General features: G+C 40.3%; 2 protein-coding genes across 8 annotated transcripts in view; one reads left to right on the top strand and one right to left on the bottom strand.

The window, feature by feature from the left end:
• gdap2 (ganglioside induced differentiation associated protein 2) overlaps positions 1-3504 on the bottom strand; it is a 25746-nt gene extending 22242 nt beyond the window's left edge. The window contains exons 1-3 of one of the 5 annotated variants that reach the window (XM_026144607.1): positions 3236-3503; positions 3110-3140; positions 1291-1515 (exon numbers count right to left, since the gene is read on the bottom strand). In XM_026144607.1, coding sequence (XP_026000392.1) covers positions 1291-1475 — 185 coding nt within the window. In that variant the 5' untranslated portion in view covers positions 1476-1515; positions 3110-3140; positions 3236-3503. Of the gene's footprint in view, positions 1-1290; positions 1516-2604; positions 2784-2963; positions 3026-3109; positions 3141-3235 lie in introns of those variants that run through there. The other 4 variants (XM_026144611.1, XM_026144608.1, XM_026144609.1 and 1 more) reach the window with 4 other exon arrangements.
• On the top strand, positions 3056-18596 carry wdr3 (WD repeat domain 3). 3 transcript variants are annotated; one of them, XM_026144591.1, is made up of 27 exons: positions 3056-3112; positions 5957-6157; positions 6265-6474; positions 6705-6823; positions 6922-7000; positions 8184-8279; positions 8637-8738; positions 9014-9115; positions 9658-9758; positions 10109-10213; positions 11160-11390; positions 11517-11610; positions 11841-11942; positions 12074-12156; positions 13301-13439; positions 13544-13600; positions 13693-13793; positions 14209-14320; positions 15574-15708; positions 15794-15844; positions 15925-15990; positions 16364-16456; positions 17013-17063; positions 17172-17215; positions 17325-17453; positions 18057-18150; positions 18249-18596. In XM_026144591.1, the coding sequence occupies exons 2-27, from the start codon at positions 5984-5986 to the stop codon at positions 18402-18404; spliced, it is 2826 nt and encodes a 941-aa protein (XP_026000376.1). In that variant the 5' UTR covers positions 3056-3112; positions 5957-5983; the 3' UTR covers positions 18405-18596. The 3 variants fall into 3 exon arrangements, with proteins under 3 accessions (XP_026000376.1, XP_026000375.1, XP_026000377.1); XM_026144590.1 differs by lacking the exon at positions 3056-3112 and adding an exon at positions 4513-4656; XM_026144592.1 differs by lacking the exon at positions 3056-3112 and adding an exon at positions 4672-4991.
• The last annotated feature ends 1060 nt before the right edge of the window (positions 18597-19656 follow it).

The raw sequence follows: 19656 nt of genomic DNA on the forward strand, positions 1-19656 counted from the left end.
TTTTAAAACAATAAAAATAGCAACACATTGACAGAGTTATATCATGACTATCACATAAATCAACAAACATTACTTACAGGAAGAGTAACATTGCTACAAGATTCTGTGAAGAACTTCAGTGTGATGATGCTTTGAGGTCCAATGACATTGACTCTGACATTTAAAACAACCATAAAGTAAATAAAATAGAATAATTTTTTCTTAATTACTCTATAAATGACTTTCTGTCAAAAGAAATGAGCCAACAGCTCTTTATCTATTTAATGAGACACTATTAAGACTTTCAATACCTTCAGATACCTTGCTTGAACTTTACTTTTTAACCACCATGGGTTTAAAAGTAAGTTTGAAAAAGTAGTGAAAGAATGAAAATCTAAGCTGTAGTCATATGGAACCTCTGATATTAGCTCAAAAATAGACCCCTTTGTAATTCTAGCTGCTGGAAGGTTTAAAAGCACCACTGCTCGAGGGTCAATTGCGCTCAAATCCTGGTCATGCTATTGTGGCAGGAATGTGCGTGCTCTTGATGACTGCTCAGGGGAAGGCTGGCACCACAACAAGGCTCCTAAAGAAAAACTGCTGCCAAGTCGGGCTCCACATAATCATGCGTTTCTCTACAAAGAAGATTTACGAGGTTATGGACTCTGAACAGGTTTGTATGAGCACATGGACACACAAGCAGCATTTACTACTACTACTATATGATACTGCTAATATCAATACATTAATATTACTGCCCTTTTTTAGGATGTATCTAGGATCACACACTTTGCTTAAATGACAGATGATTGATAGCGATTACCAGAATACACAGATATGCATCCAAAAGTGTGTTTAGATTAAGCAGCCAAGTGCTCAAAGTCAATCACTGTGAGTTGGGTTCTCTTTGGTTAAGGTGGGCGGGAATACACACTCTGACAGGTAAAAAGTGAAACTTTTGTGGGCATTGATCTGATTTACTGATAGTTTCGGTATGATTGGTCACTTTCACAAAAGCAATGACACACACAGCAGCTGTATCTTACTGCAAAGAGCAGATGTTAAAAAAAGAAGAAATTTAGTATGACATAGTTACAAAAAATACATCATATAGACCACCAAAACCAGTTAAAGCTACAAGTTAAATATACTTTCAAACTTTAGTTATTTCATTGTGACATTTTTGCTTGAATGACTATATGATTCTGTGTCTAAATGTGTAGGAAGAAACCGTGGCTGACGTTGTGACCTCTTATGAAAAAGACAGATTTCTACAGAGCAGCAACAATGTGAAGAAACAGCGTGACTCACAAGAGGATGATCTTGCGGTTGATATCTGGTCTGTAGGGGAAGGGTGAGGGGAAACTCTGGCTGAGCATGCTGTGGCTCCGGACCAGCCGTTTCTCCTCGCCATCATTGTCCAGCTGCTGCTGCCATGTGGGAAGAGTCTGGATATCCACAAACTGGGAGCGAGCACCCAGAGGATCCATCCCCATCTGGCACTACAAGCCTCGAGAGGATCACCAACTAGCTGGGCTGCAAGTACAAGATAAAGTCATTTGCCTATTTCCAGTGTCTCCCTGTGGCTTTGACAGACAAAAAAATAAAATAAAAATCTAGATGATTGTGGAAATGAACAGTGCTCGTTTGCTGTGCTTTTGAGAAGATCTGCATTTTGGTTTATTTTCACAGGTAATCAGTCTATCCTAGCTGTGATCGGGCCACAGGTCACCAGTATGTTGCAAGGCTAACACAGAAAACCTGACAACCCATTTATGTTCACATTTATGGCCACGTTAGGATCACTGATTGGCCTTAACCCCATAAATGACTCGGGGAGTAAGCTGGAGCACCCACACAAACACAAGGAGAACACAGAAAGGTGCAGGCAGGGAGAACTGGCAAAAATGACATTATCTTTGAAAGCTTGAAGGGTAAAAACAAAACCTATGATTTTGTTAAACATTTTTCAAGTATTGGATCTTTGTGCAAAACCCAGTTCAAGGGTGTTCCAGTCTCCTGGAGGTGGCTCTGGCCTCCAGAGACCTGTTTGGTGGCTATGAGGAGGACATTAGATCATCAAGAAGACCTAATAAGATCACTTAACAGAGCAGTTACCTAGCACATGAAAAATACATTCAGGTCTGAAATAAACTGTTTAGAATAAAGAAGTGTTTAAAAATTCAAACCTATAAGACTGAGATGTTATTTTTTTCTATGCAAATACATATGTAACATGCATCCTGTTAATCTATCTAATAAACTGATCTGTAGGAGTCTGTAATGGAGCCACATTTTTACTATGTCAGTGACCTACATAGGTTTTACTTATCTCCGGGTCTTCAGACAGTACAAAATATGCACGTGACTCTGAGTTCAACCTCACCGTTTGCAATACACAACTGTCAGACAGACAGCACTGCTGAGCTCGGCCAGCTGTTTTAACAGCACACATTTCAACCTGGCTTACTGAAACACTTACTGAACTCAGGAATCATTATTACAAATAAGCTTTCCCTGCAATGAAAAGTCAAGATGTTTGTCATGAAGCAGGTCTACGGATTAGAGAGTAGAAAACCAGCTGTCGATTCCCATTCCTAATAACGACCTGGAGTAAAGACGGACCTTACAAACTACCTGCACGGCTGCCACCAGTCTGATTCCAGACACACATATCAGACTGTCTCTGATTTACGGCGGCAAACTCAACAAGAAACCCTCATGTAATAACATTATCACCAGATAAAAGCTGGGCGCTTCATTGAATACACGTATGACAGTAGTCCCTTTGTTCACACATGTAACACCATATAAACCCCAGCTCGAGATAAAACCATGTCATGAGCACGACAAAACTCATAAGCCTTAAATAAGTTCGGTGTAACGCAGAAAGTTATTTTTAGTAAGCTGGTCGAGCTGTTTTTGTTTGTAATTGGCTGCTTTTCTTGCTGTTAATTTGTGGCAAATTGGATACTTTTACTTACTTTTTGTAAATTAAATAAGCAGTTTGAAGACATGGCATTTGGCATGTTACTACTCCATTAGCTCTGTAACAGCTGCATTTCATTAAAATAATCAAACACATGTGTGATAAGCATCCGTCACAAGAAATTAATCGTCTGTCTCTTACCAGGTAAACTTCTTTCTCTTCCGAAGCATTTCTATGTCAGGCCAGAAAAGCAATAGTCTCTTTATAAATCGATAAATAGTGCACTTTGGTCAGAGTGTTTCAGAAACCAAACAGACAGTTACCCACCTAGCAATGTATTTCCTTTACAGGGGTGATGTCACGCCAAAATTATAAAAGGAACAATTAATAAATCTTGACACGACACCATATAAAATCAAGACGTGATGTTCATCCTCAGGGTCCTCATACTAACAAGCACAAATACTGCAAATGCAGTCAAAAAGTAAGTTTCAAAGTGCCAATTACAAGGATTTGCACATTTAGCAACCATGCTAAGAGCTGATTGTTGCGGCGTAAAGTCTGGAGTATTAAAAGAAATCAACATCCCGTTAGGCATTTCAAAATAAACTTCTAGAAATGTTTTCATTTAACTACATTTCATATAAGCATGACAACTACATTTTCCCATTTTCTTTGACCTAATTCGTTAATTTCTGAACATAAACGTGTCTGCTTCCATGTTTTTGATCTCACTTATTACATTTATTTCTCAAGTTTCATTAATAAAGTGCTGTGGATGATTAAAAAACGTTTCTGCTAGGTGCTTGGATTAAACAAATCGAGTGACCTCCTGCATTTAAAAAAACCACCCAAAACATATACATATACCTTTCCTTTAATAGTGTACAAATGCACCTTGTTAAAGAATTTCTTCTGTTTTAGTCCCTCCTTTAGAAAAAGCCAGTTAGGACTCCATTAATTATGTGTTTCATTAATTTTATCATTATCAAGTAGTTAGTGAAAGTCTGTTCTCCCTCTCTCTATAGTGGCGGTCCCATGTATGTGTTACATGTTGGAATTACAAACGAAATACAATGCCATGTGACTATGATTATTCTGACCTTTCAACTATTTTTTAGAGTATGTTTAATGTACTTTTACTCTGTTCTTTATAGTTTTCTGTCATGTCTATACTCTCCTATTAAAATAGCACACGCTTTTGTTTTGTATAGGTTAGACAAACACTTTTCCGGTGCTATTCACGAGATCATTTTATTTTTCCGGTGCTAGTCAGCTGACTTAAAAAACACTTCCGGTATGGTTGCTTAGGGATCACTGTGGAGTCACTTTATTGATGTAAACCGCAAAAATCATTGGCTCTAAGCCAGACGTCTCTGTCCAAAAATTAAACAAACAAAAACGAGTATCTGTAAAGACCTAATATATTATTTTATTTTGGACTGTACATTCAAAAATGTATAAAATGTCTTTTTTTGGTATTGCAGTCAAAAGCAATAGAAAGAGCGCAATCGAGAAAACAGAGAAACAGAAAGGTTTCTTTGACTCGCAGTTCACTGCTAAAATCCTATCTAAATATTTTAAAAATATATATATTTCCAATAGACTGTATCTGTGTGCATAGTTTTATAGGCAAACTAGCACTGCATGGTATTGTTTTAGTAACGATTTGTGATAGATTGGTTGGGTCTGAAACAGCAGCCGAAGTCAGGCACTTCAAGGTAGTTGCTAGTTGTCACACTTCAAAGGTAAGAGGACCAACATAGACGCTTTACATTGACGAAACAAACGCAAATGTTGTATATAACGTTTAGAGATATACATTTATGTCATGGTTACTTTTATTAAGTACAATTATCCAAGAATTGTTTTACCACGTGGGTCTAGTAACTGAGTATCATGCTTAGGCACACTCGATTTGGGTCAAATTTGTCTCCGGGCGGGCGGAGGTTGACGTTGTCGTGTTGAGTCAAATGCCAGAAGCGTAAACCGGCAACTCTGCCTGCAGTTTTGTGTACTAAAACGAACGTACCCGTATCTGCGAGGACTGATGTGCTATACCTTGCTACACGTTTACTAAGTAGTACGTATTTTTGGTGTATTATTTTAAAGCAGGATTTGCAAATTATGAGGAAAGGACATAAAACGAAGGAATAGACCAACAACACTGAATCGACACTGCAGAAATAAAGGCCGTAGTTCGACACATTATAAACAATACGAAAATACTTTACACCTCATTAATACGGAATAGCATACTAAGATCAGACATGTATTAAGTATGTAGTGTCTTATGCTGGTATAAAACAGAAAACCTTATTTTTGAAAACTGTGATATATTTAATACGCATACGTGGTAGAGTATATATTCTAGATAGCAGGGACAAATTACAAATTAAACTATGCTATATAGATAAAGATTCGTCATTTTATTGCTGTAAATATCTATTAATATGTGGACTCTTGGGTACATTTGATATACAATGTATTTCGTCTTTGTTGTCATGATGGAAAGCATGCATTGTCAACGATGTTTCCATTTTTGTGGCAACATTTGCCAACAGTTGCACAAACAGAAAGCCAGGTCCTTAAAAAAGAGAGGGGTGCCCTGATTGTGCAAATGTGGTTTAGTACCAAAGTTTAAAATGGTTCATGTTTACAGCAGTGTTTATGTGTTTATGCCTCCTGTTGTATCTGGAAACTGGTTTTTCATATAAAAACTATTCACGATCTTCCCCACACTATATTGGAACATTTAGCACAGGAGGCGTCAAAGCCACTTTAGGATGACATGATAACTAATAACATGTGGGTGTAATGTTCAACTTTTCAAACAGTGTTATAAAGATAATAAAACAGTTTTCTGTATTATCTTCATGAAAATGTAGACTTCAATATCTAGCAGAACATGCTGAACTCTGAACTTGTCTTAAATTTATTCAGACATTATGTAGAATCAGGTGGAGCCAATCAAGGACCGAGTCTTTGTTTTTCTTCCGTAAAAGGTGTGCACAGTAAATTTTTCTCCTGTGCTCTGGTGTGAAACAGGATTCAGCATCACCTTAGCTGCTGGTCATGGGTTTGACCAAGCAGTACCTGCGCTATGTTGCCAGCGCCGTTTTTGGGGTCATTGGCAGCCAAAAAGCCAACATCACGTATGTGACCCTTCGAGGAGGGGAGAAGGGGCGCTATGTGGCTGTGGCTGCATGTGAACATGTTTTCATCTGGGATGTTCGAAAAGGAGAGAAGGTGAGGTTCAAGTGTGATTATAGCAATGCGACAACTCATATCCAGGTACACTTCCCTTCAGATTTTATCTGTTCTTATCTTTATTCTTGTCATCTCTGTGTGTGTAGGTCCTGATCCTGCAGGGTCAGAAACATGAGGTGACCTTTCTCTGCCCTTCACCTGATGGAGTTCATATTGCCGTGGGTTACGAAGATGGTGCAGTAAGAATCTTCAGCCTGCTGAACGGTGAGAGCAACGTCTCCTTCAACGGCCACAAGTCTGCAGTCAGCGTCATACACTATGATGCACTCGGGGCGAGACTTGTTACTGGCTCAAAGGTGAGTGTGGCAGGTTGTTCCTTGGTTTTGTTAAGTGTTGACGTGTTTCTAAACTCAACATCAAAGTGACAACAGTTACACGAAAATAAAGGTGTTAATATAAATGGAAGATAAATTGGAGGTTTGTTTGTTGAGTGGTTTACTTTGCCTTTAAAAATGCTTTTTTATTTTACAAGACGGACTGTGAGTTGCAAGGAATCACCTCAGTTAACTGTTTACTCCTCTCTTAGGACACAGATGTGATCGTGTGGGACATCATCAATGAGTGTGGGCTGTACAGGCTGAGAGGCCATAAAGATGTCATCACGCAGGCCCTGTTCCTGAGAGACAAGAACCTCCTCGTCACATGGTAGGACACCGTGATGTTTACATTGTGTCTCGTCTACTGGATTGTATATTTGAAATGGAGGTTTGAAAAGCTAATTGTGTGCTCTGCCCACCGTATAGCTCCAAAGACAGTTTTGTCAAGTGGTGGGACTTGGACACACAGCACTGCTTTAAGACTATGGTGGGCCATCGCAGTGAGGTGAGATGCTTCTTTCTCTGCATTTAGTCCAAGTCCGTTTGTGGAATTTCTTCCCTTCTACATATTCCACACATGTATGACTAGGGCTGGGCCAGATATTGTTCACAATAAAACCCCAACAATCAGACAACCTCCTCTGAACTTGCCAAGAATGGAAAGAAAAAAACTCCCTTTTAATAGGAAGAAGGTTGCAGCAGAATCATATTCTAGCCTTCTGCCACGATTAAGATTTTGTAAAAGGGAGCTACTTCAGCAACCTCTAACAAAGTGTGATGCTTTACAAAATGTGCAAGAAAACGCTTCCTGGTGACGATGGAAACAACAAACTTGAGGCAAAAACACACCATCAAGTACAACCAGGCTATGAAGGAGGAGATGCTAACAGCTGATGATGTGCAACCCAACATTAAACAAATGACTCACCTGAGCAACACTGGAGCACTTGCTACTTACACTCCATATAACAAGAAGCACAAACAGTGGATGGAAATTACTGATGCAATCTCCTGGTGCTAAAGGAGGAATTTAAGTAACTGGTTAAAAAGGTCGACCACATAGTACCAGAGAAAACACTAGCTGGCCTGCTTTTGTGCTTACATTGGACTTATGCTGCGTCACTGCATGTAATGCTGTGTCACTGCTATTGGGCTATAATGTGGCTGCTGCTGGCAGTAGATTCACATTTTGAATTGGGTAGTCTATCTCTAATGACAGTAACTCATCACAAGAACAGCATGTTTAATACCTTTTCTTTTGTTTGCACTAATAAACACTGCTGGCTGCAAGCTGCACTCATTGATACAGCATTTATTGAGTATTTTTTGTTCTTTAGTGTCAGAAATATCATTATTGCACATTTCCTTGACATCTTGTGATAGCATTTTGAGGTAATATCACCCACACTGAAGCTGCAGCGCACAGTGTGGTTCCAAACCTGCTCTGGCATTAACCTCAGGACAAAAACTGTGAACTGGGAGCTTGATGGCAGGATTTTCCATGGCCAAGCAGTTCCTGTAGGTGTACTGTGCAGTACTTTGGTCCATATAGTGGAGCTCTTGTGACTAGCTGCTTTCACTGGAAGGAAATGGGGATTATAAGAGACTTTCCACTGGAATTTTAATGTTTTTCCTAGATTATTAAGATGACTCGATGGTTTTGTTTTAAATGTGTGTGTGTATGTTAGGTTTGGGGTATGGTGTTGCTGAGCCAGGAGAGTAGGCTGTTGACGGGCTCTGCAGACAGTGAGCTTCGAGCCTGGGACATCAACTACCTGGAGGAGGTGAGAAAGGACTCAGCTGAGCACTTTTTTCTCTTCCTCCCCCAACTGCCCTTTACTGAAAAAAGACAATCAGAGAGAAAGCAAGCAGTTTTTCTTGAGATCCTGGAGTCTCTCCCCTAATGTGCGATGCTTTACTTTCTATGAAGATGTCATGTTTTGCTTTTAGTAGTCTTTCATTTCCCTTTTGTATTATTTTGCCTGTAATTTTACACAACACGGGCACTTTTTTTTTCAATTACATTAAATTTGTTATTGAAGTTAATCAGATCCTTATTAACTGTAGGTTTTGGTTCTAAAAACGATCTTAATGGAGTTGTTGTAAGGTCGTAAAACTCTGTCTGGTCGCGTCCTGCGCAGGCAAAAGCTGAGGGTGAGCCTACGGTGAAGAAGGGAAAAACTCTGTTGGTTGATGATGATGAAGAAGACAATAAAGAAGACGTGGATGAAAGCCTTGAAGAGGTAAAGTAGCATTCATTGCAGTGAGGGTAAAATGATTCAAATGCTCTGCATGCATCAACTTTGTAGTGGAACGTCATTCTTTATTAAGCAGTGTAGGTCTCAGAAGGATAAAGTCAGTGCACTGCCACATTTTTGTGCTGTTGATTCTTTTTTTTCTAATGTTTCACAGTTGTTAATAGTTCCAATTATTCAACACCATCTTCAACTAGAGTATTTTTGTAAATTAAACCAAATTCTCTCTTTAACATTTATTCTTTCTTTTTCTTTTTGGGCAGCGCATCCTATCTTGTGAAAAGGCCGGCTCCATCCTGAGAGAAGCTAGAGATCGCGTCGTCTCACTGACAGCAGACCGCCACGCCAGAGTCATCGCCTGCCACGTTAGTACTGAAGCATCTTACAGCTCCTTGTGACTCTGCATGATGTCTGGAATACACAGTATTTATATGTGGGTTGAATGTAATGCTTGCTCGGTGCAGTTTGAGCCCACTGAGACCTGCTGTAGTCATGCTGTAGTATGTGTTTCTTCTTTCACTGGTAGCTTTTAGGCACTCATCAGTAGTAAGGTCGTCTTGTGGCTTTTAGTCAGTGTCGCTAATGTAATGTGAAAGAGATCATTCTGACATCACTAATGTATGTCAGTTCACAACCTGCTGTAATTGTCTGTATATTCATTTGTTTTCTGATCACATGACCTGATGGTTAAATGCGATTAAGAATAGTTTCAATGGTTTGGTTTTGTTGGTCAGACTGATTGCTGAGTTATTTCCTCCTATACAGTCACACTGCCCGTCAGCATTTGCCTGACAATCAGCTGTAATTTAAACATTGCACATACTAGTTTAAATGCCTTTGTGTTTGTAAACTAATTTTCTAGCCAAAAGCGATTGATGACACACATTTTGCCGTCTATGTCTTTCAGGGCAACGACTCAGTCCTGGAGCTCTTCACTGTGCTGTCAGAGGAAGAAGTGCAGAAAAAAATGACAAAGAAGCTGAAGAAAGCCAAAAAGAAGGCCACCAAGTAAGCGCACATGTATTCTGTTCTTTGGAATATTTGCACATTGACTGTTACTGTTACCACCGCACAACCAGCGCTAGTTTTATTAGCCAGACATTCAGATACTGAGGTGGACAAATTTACCAAAGACAATTAAACGCGTGTATTTCTGCTCTCTTCTGAGAAAGCTTCATATGAATGTCGCTAATATAACTCCAGTACTGACACCACCTATCTTGACTACTTCTAACACACTGATGTCAGTGGAGGTGGAAGGACAAGTGCTAGTGCTGCTGCCTAAATGATTAGTTTCAGCTTTTTTGTTATTGTTGATCTCCCTTTGAACTGATGATTATTATCCCTGCTCTCTGCAGAGCTCAGGAAGCTTCAGGTGAGGAGACAGAGGAGCCCGTGGTGAAGAGGATGCTGAAGGACGAGATCATCAGACTAACAAACATCAAGGCATCTTCCAAGATCAGGTCAGTGCAGCGAATTATGCTCTCTCTAAGATTTTGAAACTTAGGTCCAGATAGCATCCGAATAAATGTTAAAATGAATTTTCTTGTTTCAAATCTAACTTTTCAAACATTTTGAATTCACTTTGCTGCCGCTGTTTGTCTCTTTATCTGTGTTGATCCAGTGACCCTATTTCTAAACATTAAGCCACAGTTACCTGTAGGAGATCATGAATTTCCTCTGATCATGGTTGTTGTGTGCATTGCCACCACCTGCTGGACATTGAAGTAAAAGCGGAGCATGCAGGAATGAAGTATTATAAACTGCTCTAATCGGCCTTACATTGCAGTACAATTCCAGACAACTAACAGTCTTTAGTTCCTTGAATAATTTCATAGGATGAAATAAGGCTAATTCATGTAGAAAAATAACAAAATGAAGATTCATGTCATTTAAAAGCACAAGTTCTTACCACCTGACAATAGTGGTGCTGCACAAGATTTACAAATAGAAATAAATATAAAATATAAATTTTGCAAAGTGGAAAAAAAAACATTTAGACTTCTTATTCAAGTAAGTACAGATCAGGACACAATTATTAACCCCCCTATGAAAACAGCAAGTTTTTAAGTTAAACAGGGCAAAGAGTATTTAACATAGCTTTTTCAAACATCAACATAATTTTGTCCTTATATGTAAATAGCTCAAATTGTGTACAAGTTGTTGATCTAAATATATCTGAAGTACCTGAATTATGTAGGATGGCACTTTCCAGAATTAGAAAGGTTGTGTCTGGCTCCTCTCTTATTTACACAAGGGGGCGCCACAATAAATGGAACCACATATTTGACCTGATGCATCCCTCCCAGGTACTTGTGTCACAAGTCAGGGATCTTCGCTAGCCACGCTCTTCGGAATCAGGGGTCTGTTCACATGTACACACCATCCATGTCCTCTGTCCCCTCTCAGGTGGGTGGACTGCCTGTCATGTGCAGGTGGTGAGCTGAAGGTGGCTCTGCTGCTCCAGAATAACACAGTTGAGACCTACAGCCTGAAGACCTCACACAAGACCCCCGTAGCCGATAAAACGGCTCGCCTCACACTCGGGGGACACCGCACAGATGTGCGCACACTGGCCTTCAGCTCAGACAACCTGGCTGTCCTCTCCGCCTCCGGAGACACCGTCAAAGTTTGGAACAGGTAACACCAGTTTAGATGCAGCACGTCCTGAAAGGGTCTTATAATTAGATTCATTTTGCTGCATTCAGTGAAAAAGCTCTTGCTTCATTGGTCATTGTCTTCTAACTGTCCTGCCCACTGTGACAGATCCACTCTGCAGGTGATTCGCACCATGGCCTGCGAATACGCCCTCTGCTCCCTCTTTGTGCCTGGAGACCGACAGATAATCCTGGGAACGAAGGTATGTGGACACACTGAGTCATTCAGACACTCTGTCCAAGGCTTACAGTCAGTTTCAACCACTGTTCTCTATAAGTTATTGATGTGTCGGTGATTTAGTGGATTTGAGCGTGTAGAGTGTATTTCTTTCTGAATCCTGTAATCTAATGGCAACCATTTGGAAGAGAGAATATTGCTCCTTACAAAGTTGTAGACTTTCTTGTAGTCAAGATTGTGTTTTGTTCTTATTAGAGTGGGAAGCTGCAGATCTTTGAGCTGGGTTCAGGAAGCCTTCTGGAAACTGTAGATGCCCATGATGGAGCTGTGTGGTCAATTTGCCTGGCCCCAGATCAGGTAAACCTCACTGTACTCAGCTTGTGTGTCTGAGTGTTTTTCACACCCAACTTATCCTTTCCATAAACTGATTTTTTTTTTTAAAAATCGAAGTCCGAAGACTGATTTGATTTGTTTTTTATTTCCTTTAGAGGGGGATTATCTCAGGAAGTGCAGATAAGACTGTGAAGTTCTGGGAGTTTGAGCTGGTAAAGGACAAGGAGACGAGCCAGAAGTGAGTTTCTTTTGTTCAATGTTCAGGATCGATGTGGTAGATTTTCAATGATCTCATAGGACCCTTAACACCTGGAATAAAGTGGTCAGGTTCAGCATAAGCTTGAAACTACTGAGGAGCTACATGTGTATATATAGGATCAATTAACATAATAAATAAAATGCTTATTTTTAATATTTTTTAAGCGTTTGCAGACAGTGACTGCCTGATGGCCAAAACTCACCAAACAAATCCTCTCTAAATACTTTGTCAGCGCTATTAACACAACTGCCTGTGGTTGTGGTTCCAGTCATCTTTGTAGAAATAGACCAAGTCTGAGCAGACCTGATCGGGACATTCCCATACATTACATGGCCTCTGTTTCAATCAACTCTCCATATTGTCAATCTGGTTGATCTTAATATTTAAATAGACTTTGCAGTGAATCTGCTGTGTGTGCGTTTTTTTTTTTTGTTGTTGGTTTTTTCCATGAAGTCTTCTCTTTAACATAATCTCACAGCAGTTTGTAGCCACAGCCTTCATGCTACTGCTTAATGTTACTGGACACAAGTTTTACATTTTTTTCTTGTCTCTGAACACGACTTCTCGTCATGTCCACTCTTATCAGTTCTGATTTGTGTTCATGTACATTAAATTAATATTTTCAGCCTTTAAAAGGGGGGGAAAGGTCCACATTTGGATGCTGAAGAGGAGATGGATGAGTGAATGTGTAGTTTTGCAGACTCAGGAGGTCCCTGAGACTGTGTCAGAAAAGGCGTCCTGTCTAAATCAGTCCCAATTAGAGTACGCAGATCCATCTGCTGCGTTGAGCCCTTGGAAAGTAAGGGAAGAGCCCAAAGTATTGTGTGTCATTATTGTGTGTCAACATAGCTGACACACAGTTAATGCAATAGTTTTCTTCAACTCAAGACTCCTGCTATAACCTGGAAATGCTGGAGATGCTCTTTTGGACGGTGTGCATGTAAAACAATAAGAATGTGTCCAGTAATATCTGGCCCTAACTGCCTAATTTACTATTCCTGTTATTTGCAGTAGGTGCAATATGAAACATTGCTATATATGGTGAAAGCAGTGATGTTGAAAACTGTGTTATTGCATCACGACTTACCTGCAGAGTTGTTGTGTGTGTGTGTTTGTGACTCAGACGGCTGACAGTGAAGCACAAACGCACTCTGCAGTTGGAGGAAGACGTTCTCTGTGTGAAGTTTTCTCCTGACCACAGACTGCTGGCTGTCTCTTTGTTAGACTGCACAGTCAAGATCTTCTACACAGACACACTTAAGGTAGGCTCGACATACAAGATTCGACTTAAATTTATATTTACCGCACACTGGCTTCATGTCACTGTTTACATCATATCTACACATTCTTCCTTTTGCTGCTCCAGTTCTTCTTGTCTCTGTATGGACATAAGCTGCCTGTACTTTGTCTGGACATCTCACACGTGAGTACTGTTGAGATATTAAAATTATTAGCTGCAAGACTCACTTCAGCCCAGAGTCTTCCTGACTCTGACCTTGTGTGTCTCTTAACCAGGATAGCACAATTATTGCCACTGGCTCCGCCGACAGAAACGTGAAGATCTGGGGTTTGGATTTTGGCGACTGTCACCGCTCCATGTTTGCTCATGACGACAGGTACTGGCCAGCACAGACCCAAACCAAACAGTCAGAGGTTCAACTGGAAATAAAAGAGATTTTTACTCAGTGATGAAGTCATCTACGGGGCAGTTTAGCTTCCAACCGTGACTTCATCTCTGTGGTTAGAGACTCTGATCTGTGTCCTGTTAACTCACACTGACCCGTGACTTCACACCAGCTGCTCTTTCATCTGCACGCTCCTCTGGTTTCTCATGGACCATCTCAGTTTCTGTGCTTGATGATTTCTTTTCGTTTGTTAATTAATTTTTGATTAAATGTGATTTTTCTTTCACTTTTTTTCTAATTTCCTTTGAAATGTGTTGTTGTGTAATATTCTTTCCTGTCTCCTTGTTTGAAATTGATCTAAGTCTGCTTTGTCTCATAATTTCTTTCCTCTGTTTTCTCTTTGCAGTGTCATGTTCCTTCAGTTTGTTCCCAAGACTCATTTGTTCTTCACAGCAGGGAAGGACAAGAAGATCAAACAGTGGGACGCAGACAAGTTTGAGAACATCCAGACACTTGAGGTAACAGCTTTCCCCACGCCCACCGCTCGAAAAATGAAAAGAACATTTTTTTATTCAGAGTGAAGTCAGTTAAACTTCTACGATATTAATCTGGTCGGTTAATTTAATTGTTAATTAGTTTCAGCTCCTTTGGTGTTAATGAAATTGACAGAAGATGCACTAGAGGGGTAACAATGAGACAATCCCCAAAACAGGAATGGTTTGGCAGGTGGAGGCCGCTCACATCTTTCCCTTTTCATCTTTTCTGACTGTTTCTTTTCACTAGTTTTGCATTTGGCTGGTTGTCAGTGTCACTGCCGGTAGCATGAGGTGATACCTGGACCCTATCAGATCCTCCAGGATGCCACATCAATACGTTTGTGATGCGCAAATGAAGCAGTGTTTAACCATGTCATCAGCTGTTTTAAAAATAGGTTAATTCATTCAAAGCTTTGTTTCAGTGACATCTGGTGGTGAAATAGGAGACAGCAAAACAATGTCTCAGTCGTGCAGCTGAGTAACGAGGGTTTGTATGAATGATAGAAATACAATTTGGGGAAGATGGATTGATTGGGAAGATGATTCTGTAAACTGATGTAGGAGTTGGAAGTAGGTGTGCCTGTGTAACTAGGGTAACTAATCCAAACTACACCTCATTCATGAGCTACGCAGAGAATGGCATTGGATTTATTCCTCACAGAAACACACAGATCAATTCTGGGTGATCAATTTTCTACTTAGATTAAGTTCACACTTCTTATTTATTTATTTTTTACTTTTCAAATACCAGACTGTCATAGAACACATAGGTACACAGAAATGATAATCTTTTCTTTTTTCTGTTTTATAGCATACAAAAACATAGATGGCATGAATACCCCCCACTCCCTCCCAATAATGTTACAGAAAAATGAATTAACCCATCCAAAAAATAAATAAATAAATTAAAATAAATAAATAAATTTATATAGACTTCAGCTGGAAATCTAATTTGTAACCTACGATGTAACCGGAAACGGGTTATAACCCTACGCCATAACCAGACAACGAGTGTTATGCCGTAGGGTTCAAAGGGGTTTTATCTTAAATCAGGAATTAATTCATAATCTAATTTTTATAGCACTCCACCCAGTAGCTGTTGATACTTGGTCTTTCCTATTTGATTTTGTTTTTGTAGCTGCCCCACATTTCTTACTGCTCAGCTTCATCATTTTACATTTTGAACGTTGCCACTACGCTACGTTGTAACACTGAACGTCCTCTTTGAATCACAGGGCCACCATCGGGAGGTTTGGTGTCTGGCCATCAGCCCAAACGGAGACCACCTCGTGTCGTCATCTCACGACAAGTCCCTGCGTCTCTGGGAGAGGACGAGGGAGCCCATCATCCTGGAGGAAGAAAGGGAGATGGTGAGGTGGAGGACAGGGCCCACAAAGATGATGTTACAGTGGTTGACATAAACACCTAAACACCGCCTCCTTTTTGTGTCGATAGGAGCGAGAGGCAGAGTTTGAGGAGAGCTTGGCTAAAGGAGATGCACCTGTGGTGAGTGCTTAGTTTTCAGCTTCTACACTTAGTTGCTGTTATGTTGGATGAGTGATGCATTTATACGTTCTGCTTCTCAGGTACCGGGAGAAACGCAAGGAGAGGCAGCACCTGCTGGCAAGAAGACTGTGGAGACAGTCAAAGCTGTGAGTTCTCTTCAGTAATTAGCTGAGTTATTATCTGCACTCAAAAAGTATTTATGGCCAAAATGAAAACTTTAAGTAATCTGATTACATGTAAATTTTCTGTGTAATTGTATTCCATAAGTAGGATTGTAAAGTGTTCAATTTAACGGACTTTGGTCAAATGAAATTTACTTGATTGGTACACATTCAGTTTTTATCAAGCATATTTTCTTTAATAATTAATTAATTGAATAAATCCTTGATGATTTTCTATATTTCAGTTGCCTTTTACTAAGAATTATTCTTCATATTTATGAGGGTCAAAAATCAGAAGCCTTCTTTGTTGATCTTTTCCCTGTTTGTGCGATTTTTTTTTTTTCGATTTTTTTTGCAGGCTGAGCGAATCATGGAGGCTCTGGAGCTTTATAAAGGGGAAACAAGGAAGATGGAAGAGCACAGATATGCCTGTGAGAGCGCAGGCAAAGAGGTTGAGTCATGATTTCAGTTATTCTACTTTTGCTGTGGGGTAGTGCAGTAAAAAGGCATTTTTTTGTTTTATCAATGCTCAGCTGATTCTGAGCAGAAATCATTTTTCCAGCAGCTGCAAATGCAGTGATGTGAGGAAGAGGTCAAACACCATTACCTTAGTTTTTAAGTTCCTCCCTTCAAGGTCATCTTCCTGTGCACTTCTGGACCACCCTGAGTGGTGATGCTGTTTTTGGAAGGCTCCACTGGAAGTCCTGCTCTGTCCACTTACAATAGGGCATTTGAAAAATCACCATGGAAACTACCCTACTTGCTAAATTTAGCTCTGTGCGCTTACCAGAGTGTAGTTTAAATTGATGAGTCACATAGTTGTGACCGGGCACCTGTGGCAGATCCACAATGACTTTCAGGGAGTCATGTAAATACTGGCAGAAGCACAGACTTGGGTCCAGATGTGCAGGAGAAGATCAAAGGGCACATCAGAGAAGTTTAAATCAGGTTTTTTGTTTTTTAAAAAGCATCACAGGTCACATTAAACAGTTCATCCTCTTTTGCAGCTTCCTCCACCGCAACCCAACCCTATCCTCGTGGCCTTTGGAAATGTTTCGGTAAGAGAAACAGAGTTATGAACAATAAATGTCTTCATACTGAGATCACAAATAAACCTTGTTTTCAGCTCAAGCTATAAACTCAATCTGTCTCTGCCCCTCTTTAAGCCCTCCCGCTACGTTTTAGATGTGATAAAGAAGGTCAGATCGAGGTAAGATTCAAGCGAATGATGTGAAGCTGATTACCATCTGCCTACACTGTCCTGTGCATTTAAATACACTCAGATTTTTTTCTTTTTTACGTTTTTTTGTGATCATCAGTGAGCTGGAGGTTTCTCTGCTGGTGCTGCCTTTTCCTTATGTCCCCGAGCTCCTGAAACTCTTCAACAGTTACATCCAGCAGGGCCTGGAGGTGGAGCTGGTCTGCCGCTGCCTGTTTTTCCTTCTCAAGTGAGACGTGCTTTATTATGGTTGTCTGTTTTATAGTCAGATTTAATCTTTGGGCAGTTGAGTGGTGACTCAGGAGTCTGGGATCTGCATGAAAATTTTAAACAACAAAAGATTTAAAACATAAATTTAAAAAACGAATTAACATAAGAATGGTGGGTTTTTTAGGTGTTATGAAGCTCATTTCAATGATCAAACGTTTTAACGAAACTAAAATGTTGAGAAAATGCAGATTATTCAAAGGCGCTATAAGAACAGGAAGCCGAGGCTACAAATTTGAATGGGCTCAACAAAAATGAATAATTAAAGATTGGAAAACATCGCCCGATGAGATGAGGATCAGGTTCTTCTGTGACACATGGATGAAACGGACATGAAAACGTGGATCCATATGTCCTTCTTTCAACAGTTCAGGTTGCAGGTAGTGGATGGAGGATATTTTCATGGCACACTTAAAAGCACAGCCTACCTGAGTATTGTTGCTCACCGTTAACATCACTTTATAACTGCAAGTGATGATCTTCTGATGGCTGCTTCCAGCAGGATAGCACACCATGAATAACACTCGCAAGGTGCACCTAATAAAAGTGTTTTGTTTATTTCTAGGATCCATTTTGGTCAGATCTCCAGTAACCAGATGCTGCTGTCTGTCATCGATGAACTACGGACCAATACACTCTCAAAAGTGCGGGAAATCAGAGTAAGTGACATCTGAGTGGAAGGGAGCGGGACCGAGCAAAGCTTTTTGGCGTTTAACCGATTGTTGCTTCTATTCTCTCTCCACTTTCCTTCTTTCAGGATGTGATGGGTTTTAACAGTGCAGCCCTGCAGTTCCTCCAGCGGGAGATCGAGAGCAAAGAGGACGTCATGTTCTTTGCCGACGCTACAGGTCGCCTGGAGGAGAAGAAGAAAAAGAGGAGGAAGAGGGAGAGGGCCGTCTTGACCATTGCTTGAATTATAATGAACATTTTGGATTGTTTTCGTATAAACGTCCACTCTCCACCCCATTCTGCTTTATTCCAGGAGTGGACTAGATGCCTCACACTGTTGCTTTTTATATGTTATTAAATCCTGAACTAATGTAACAAAGTGTTATTCAGTGGCAAGCTTCTTTTCCCAAATAAACTACGAGGTTTTCTCACAGTACTTGGAAGTTTTATGGGCGGGGGGGCTTTCAAAACAAATAAATCCTTGGTGGCAAAGAGAAACGTAGCGTGGATTCTCAGCATTTCCTTGTGTTTCCTCAGGTTTCTATAAAATTCATTCAAATATAGTTAAACTTTAAATAGATTCAGGTTTAAAGTAGCACTAGTACTCCATTCATGCTCGCCACAAACACAAAAGGACATGTATGATTTAAGCTGGTTTCTGATCTACAAGCCCAAGGGGAGCAATTCAGGCCCGGAGCCAAAACAAGGCCAAAGATTGTCTGGACGTGGCAGTCGTTTTGAAAGATGTCAGAGACTACCTGAGCTCCAGACCACCTGGGTGTTACCACCCTGCCCCACAGAGCAAGTCCCCTGATTCCAGTTGGCCTCAGTGCAGCCAGCCACTACTGAAATTAGGGAGATGTGGCTTGACTTTATAGCCCCAGTAACCTATCCTTGATTTATTACCCCAAGGCCTGGTAGATGGGGTAAGTATAATTCATAGCATGGGAGAAAAATCTTGGTTTCCAGTTCTGTGAGCTGCACAAATGTGAACAGCGTAGGTTTGTTGAATGCTTTCTAATCTCCTGGCCTTTAGAAAAGTTTCACACCCACATCAGACACTTCATTTTCCACAAGTGTGTTTATTTCCTGACGGTAGGGTGCTTTTTGGAATAATGAAATGAACCCTTTAAAACACCTCACACTCACTGTTCATGTACTAATGTCACAGAGGACAAAAAAAGCAAATTAACTCTGTATTTAGAGGCATGTAAAAAAAAAAGTGTGTGTGTTTTTATGGGTCTGGATTTGGTCTCAAAGCTGTAAATATCTCACCTACCAAAATTAAAAATTCTTCAGGAAAATCCCAGGCTGCACTCTCACACACACTCAAACGACACCGGCAGCGCATTAGCACCCAACTGTGGTTTAGATTAATCATCGCAGACTGATTAAAATGGGAAAAATTCAAAGGCCTTAAATCTACAAGCATCTTTCGCCTCAAACTGAGCCAAAGTGTGTGACATTTCACTGAACCTACAGTGAGGTAACAGCAT

This window comes from Astatotilapia calliptera, chromosome 16 (assembly GCF_900246225.1).
Source record: "Astatotilapia calliptera chromosome 16, fAstCal1.2, whole genome shotgun sequence".
Taxonomy (NCBI): domain Eukaryota; kingdom Metazoa; phylum Chordata; class Actinopteri; order Cichliformes; family Cichlidae; genus Astatotilapia; species Astatotilapia calliptera.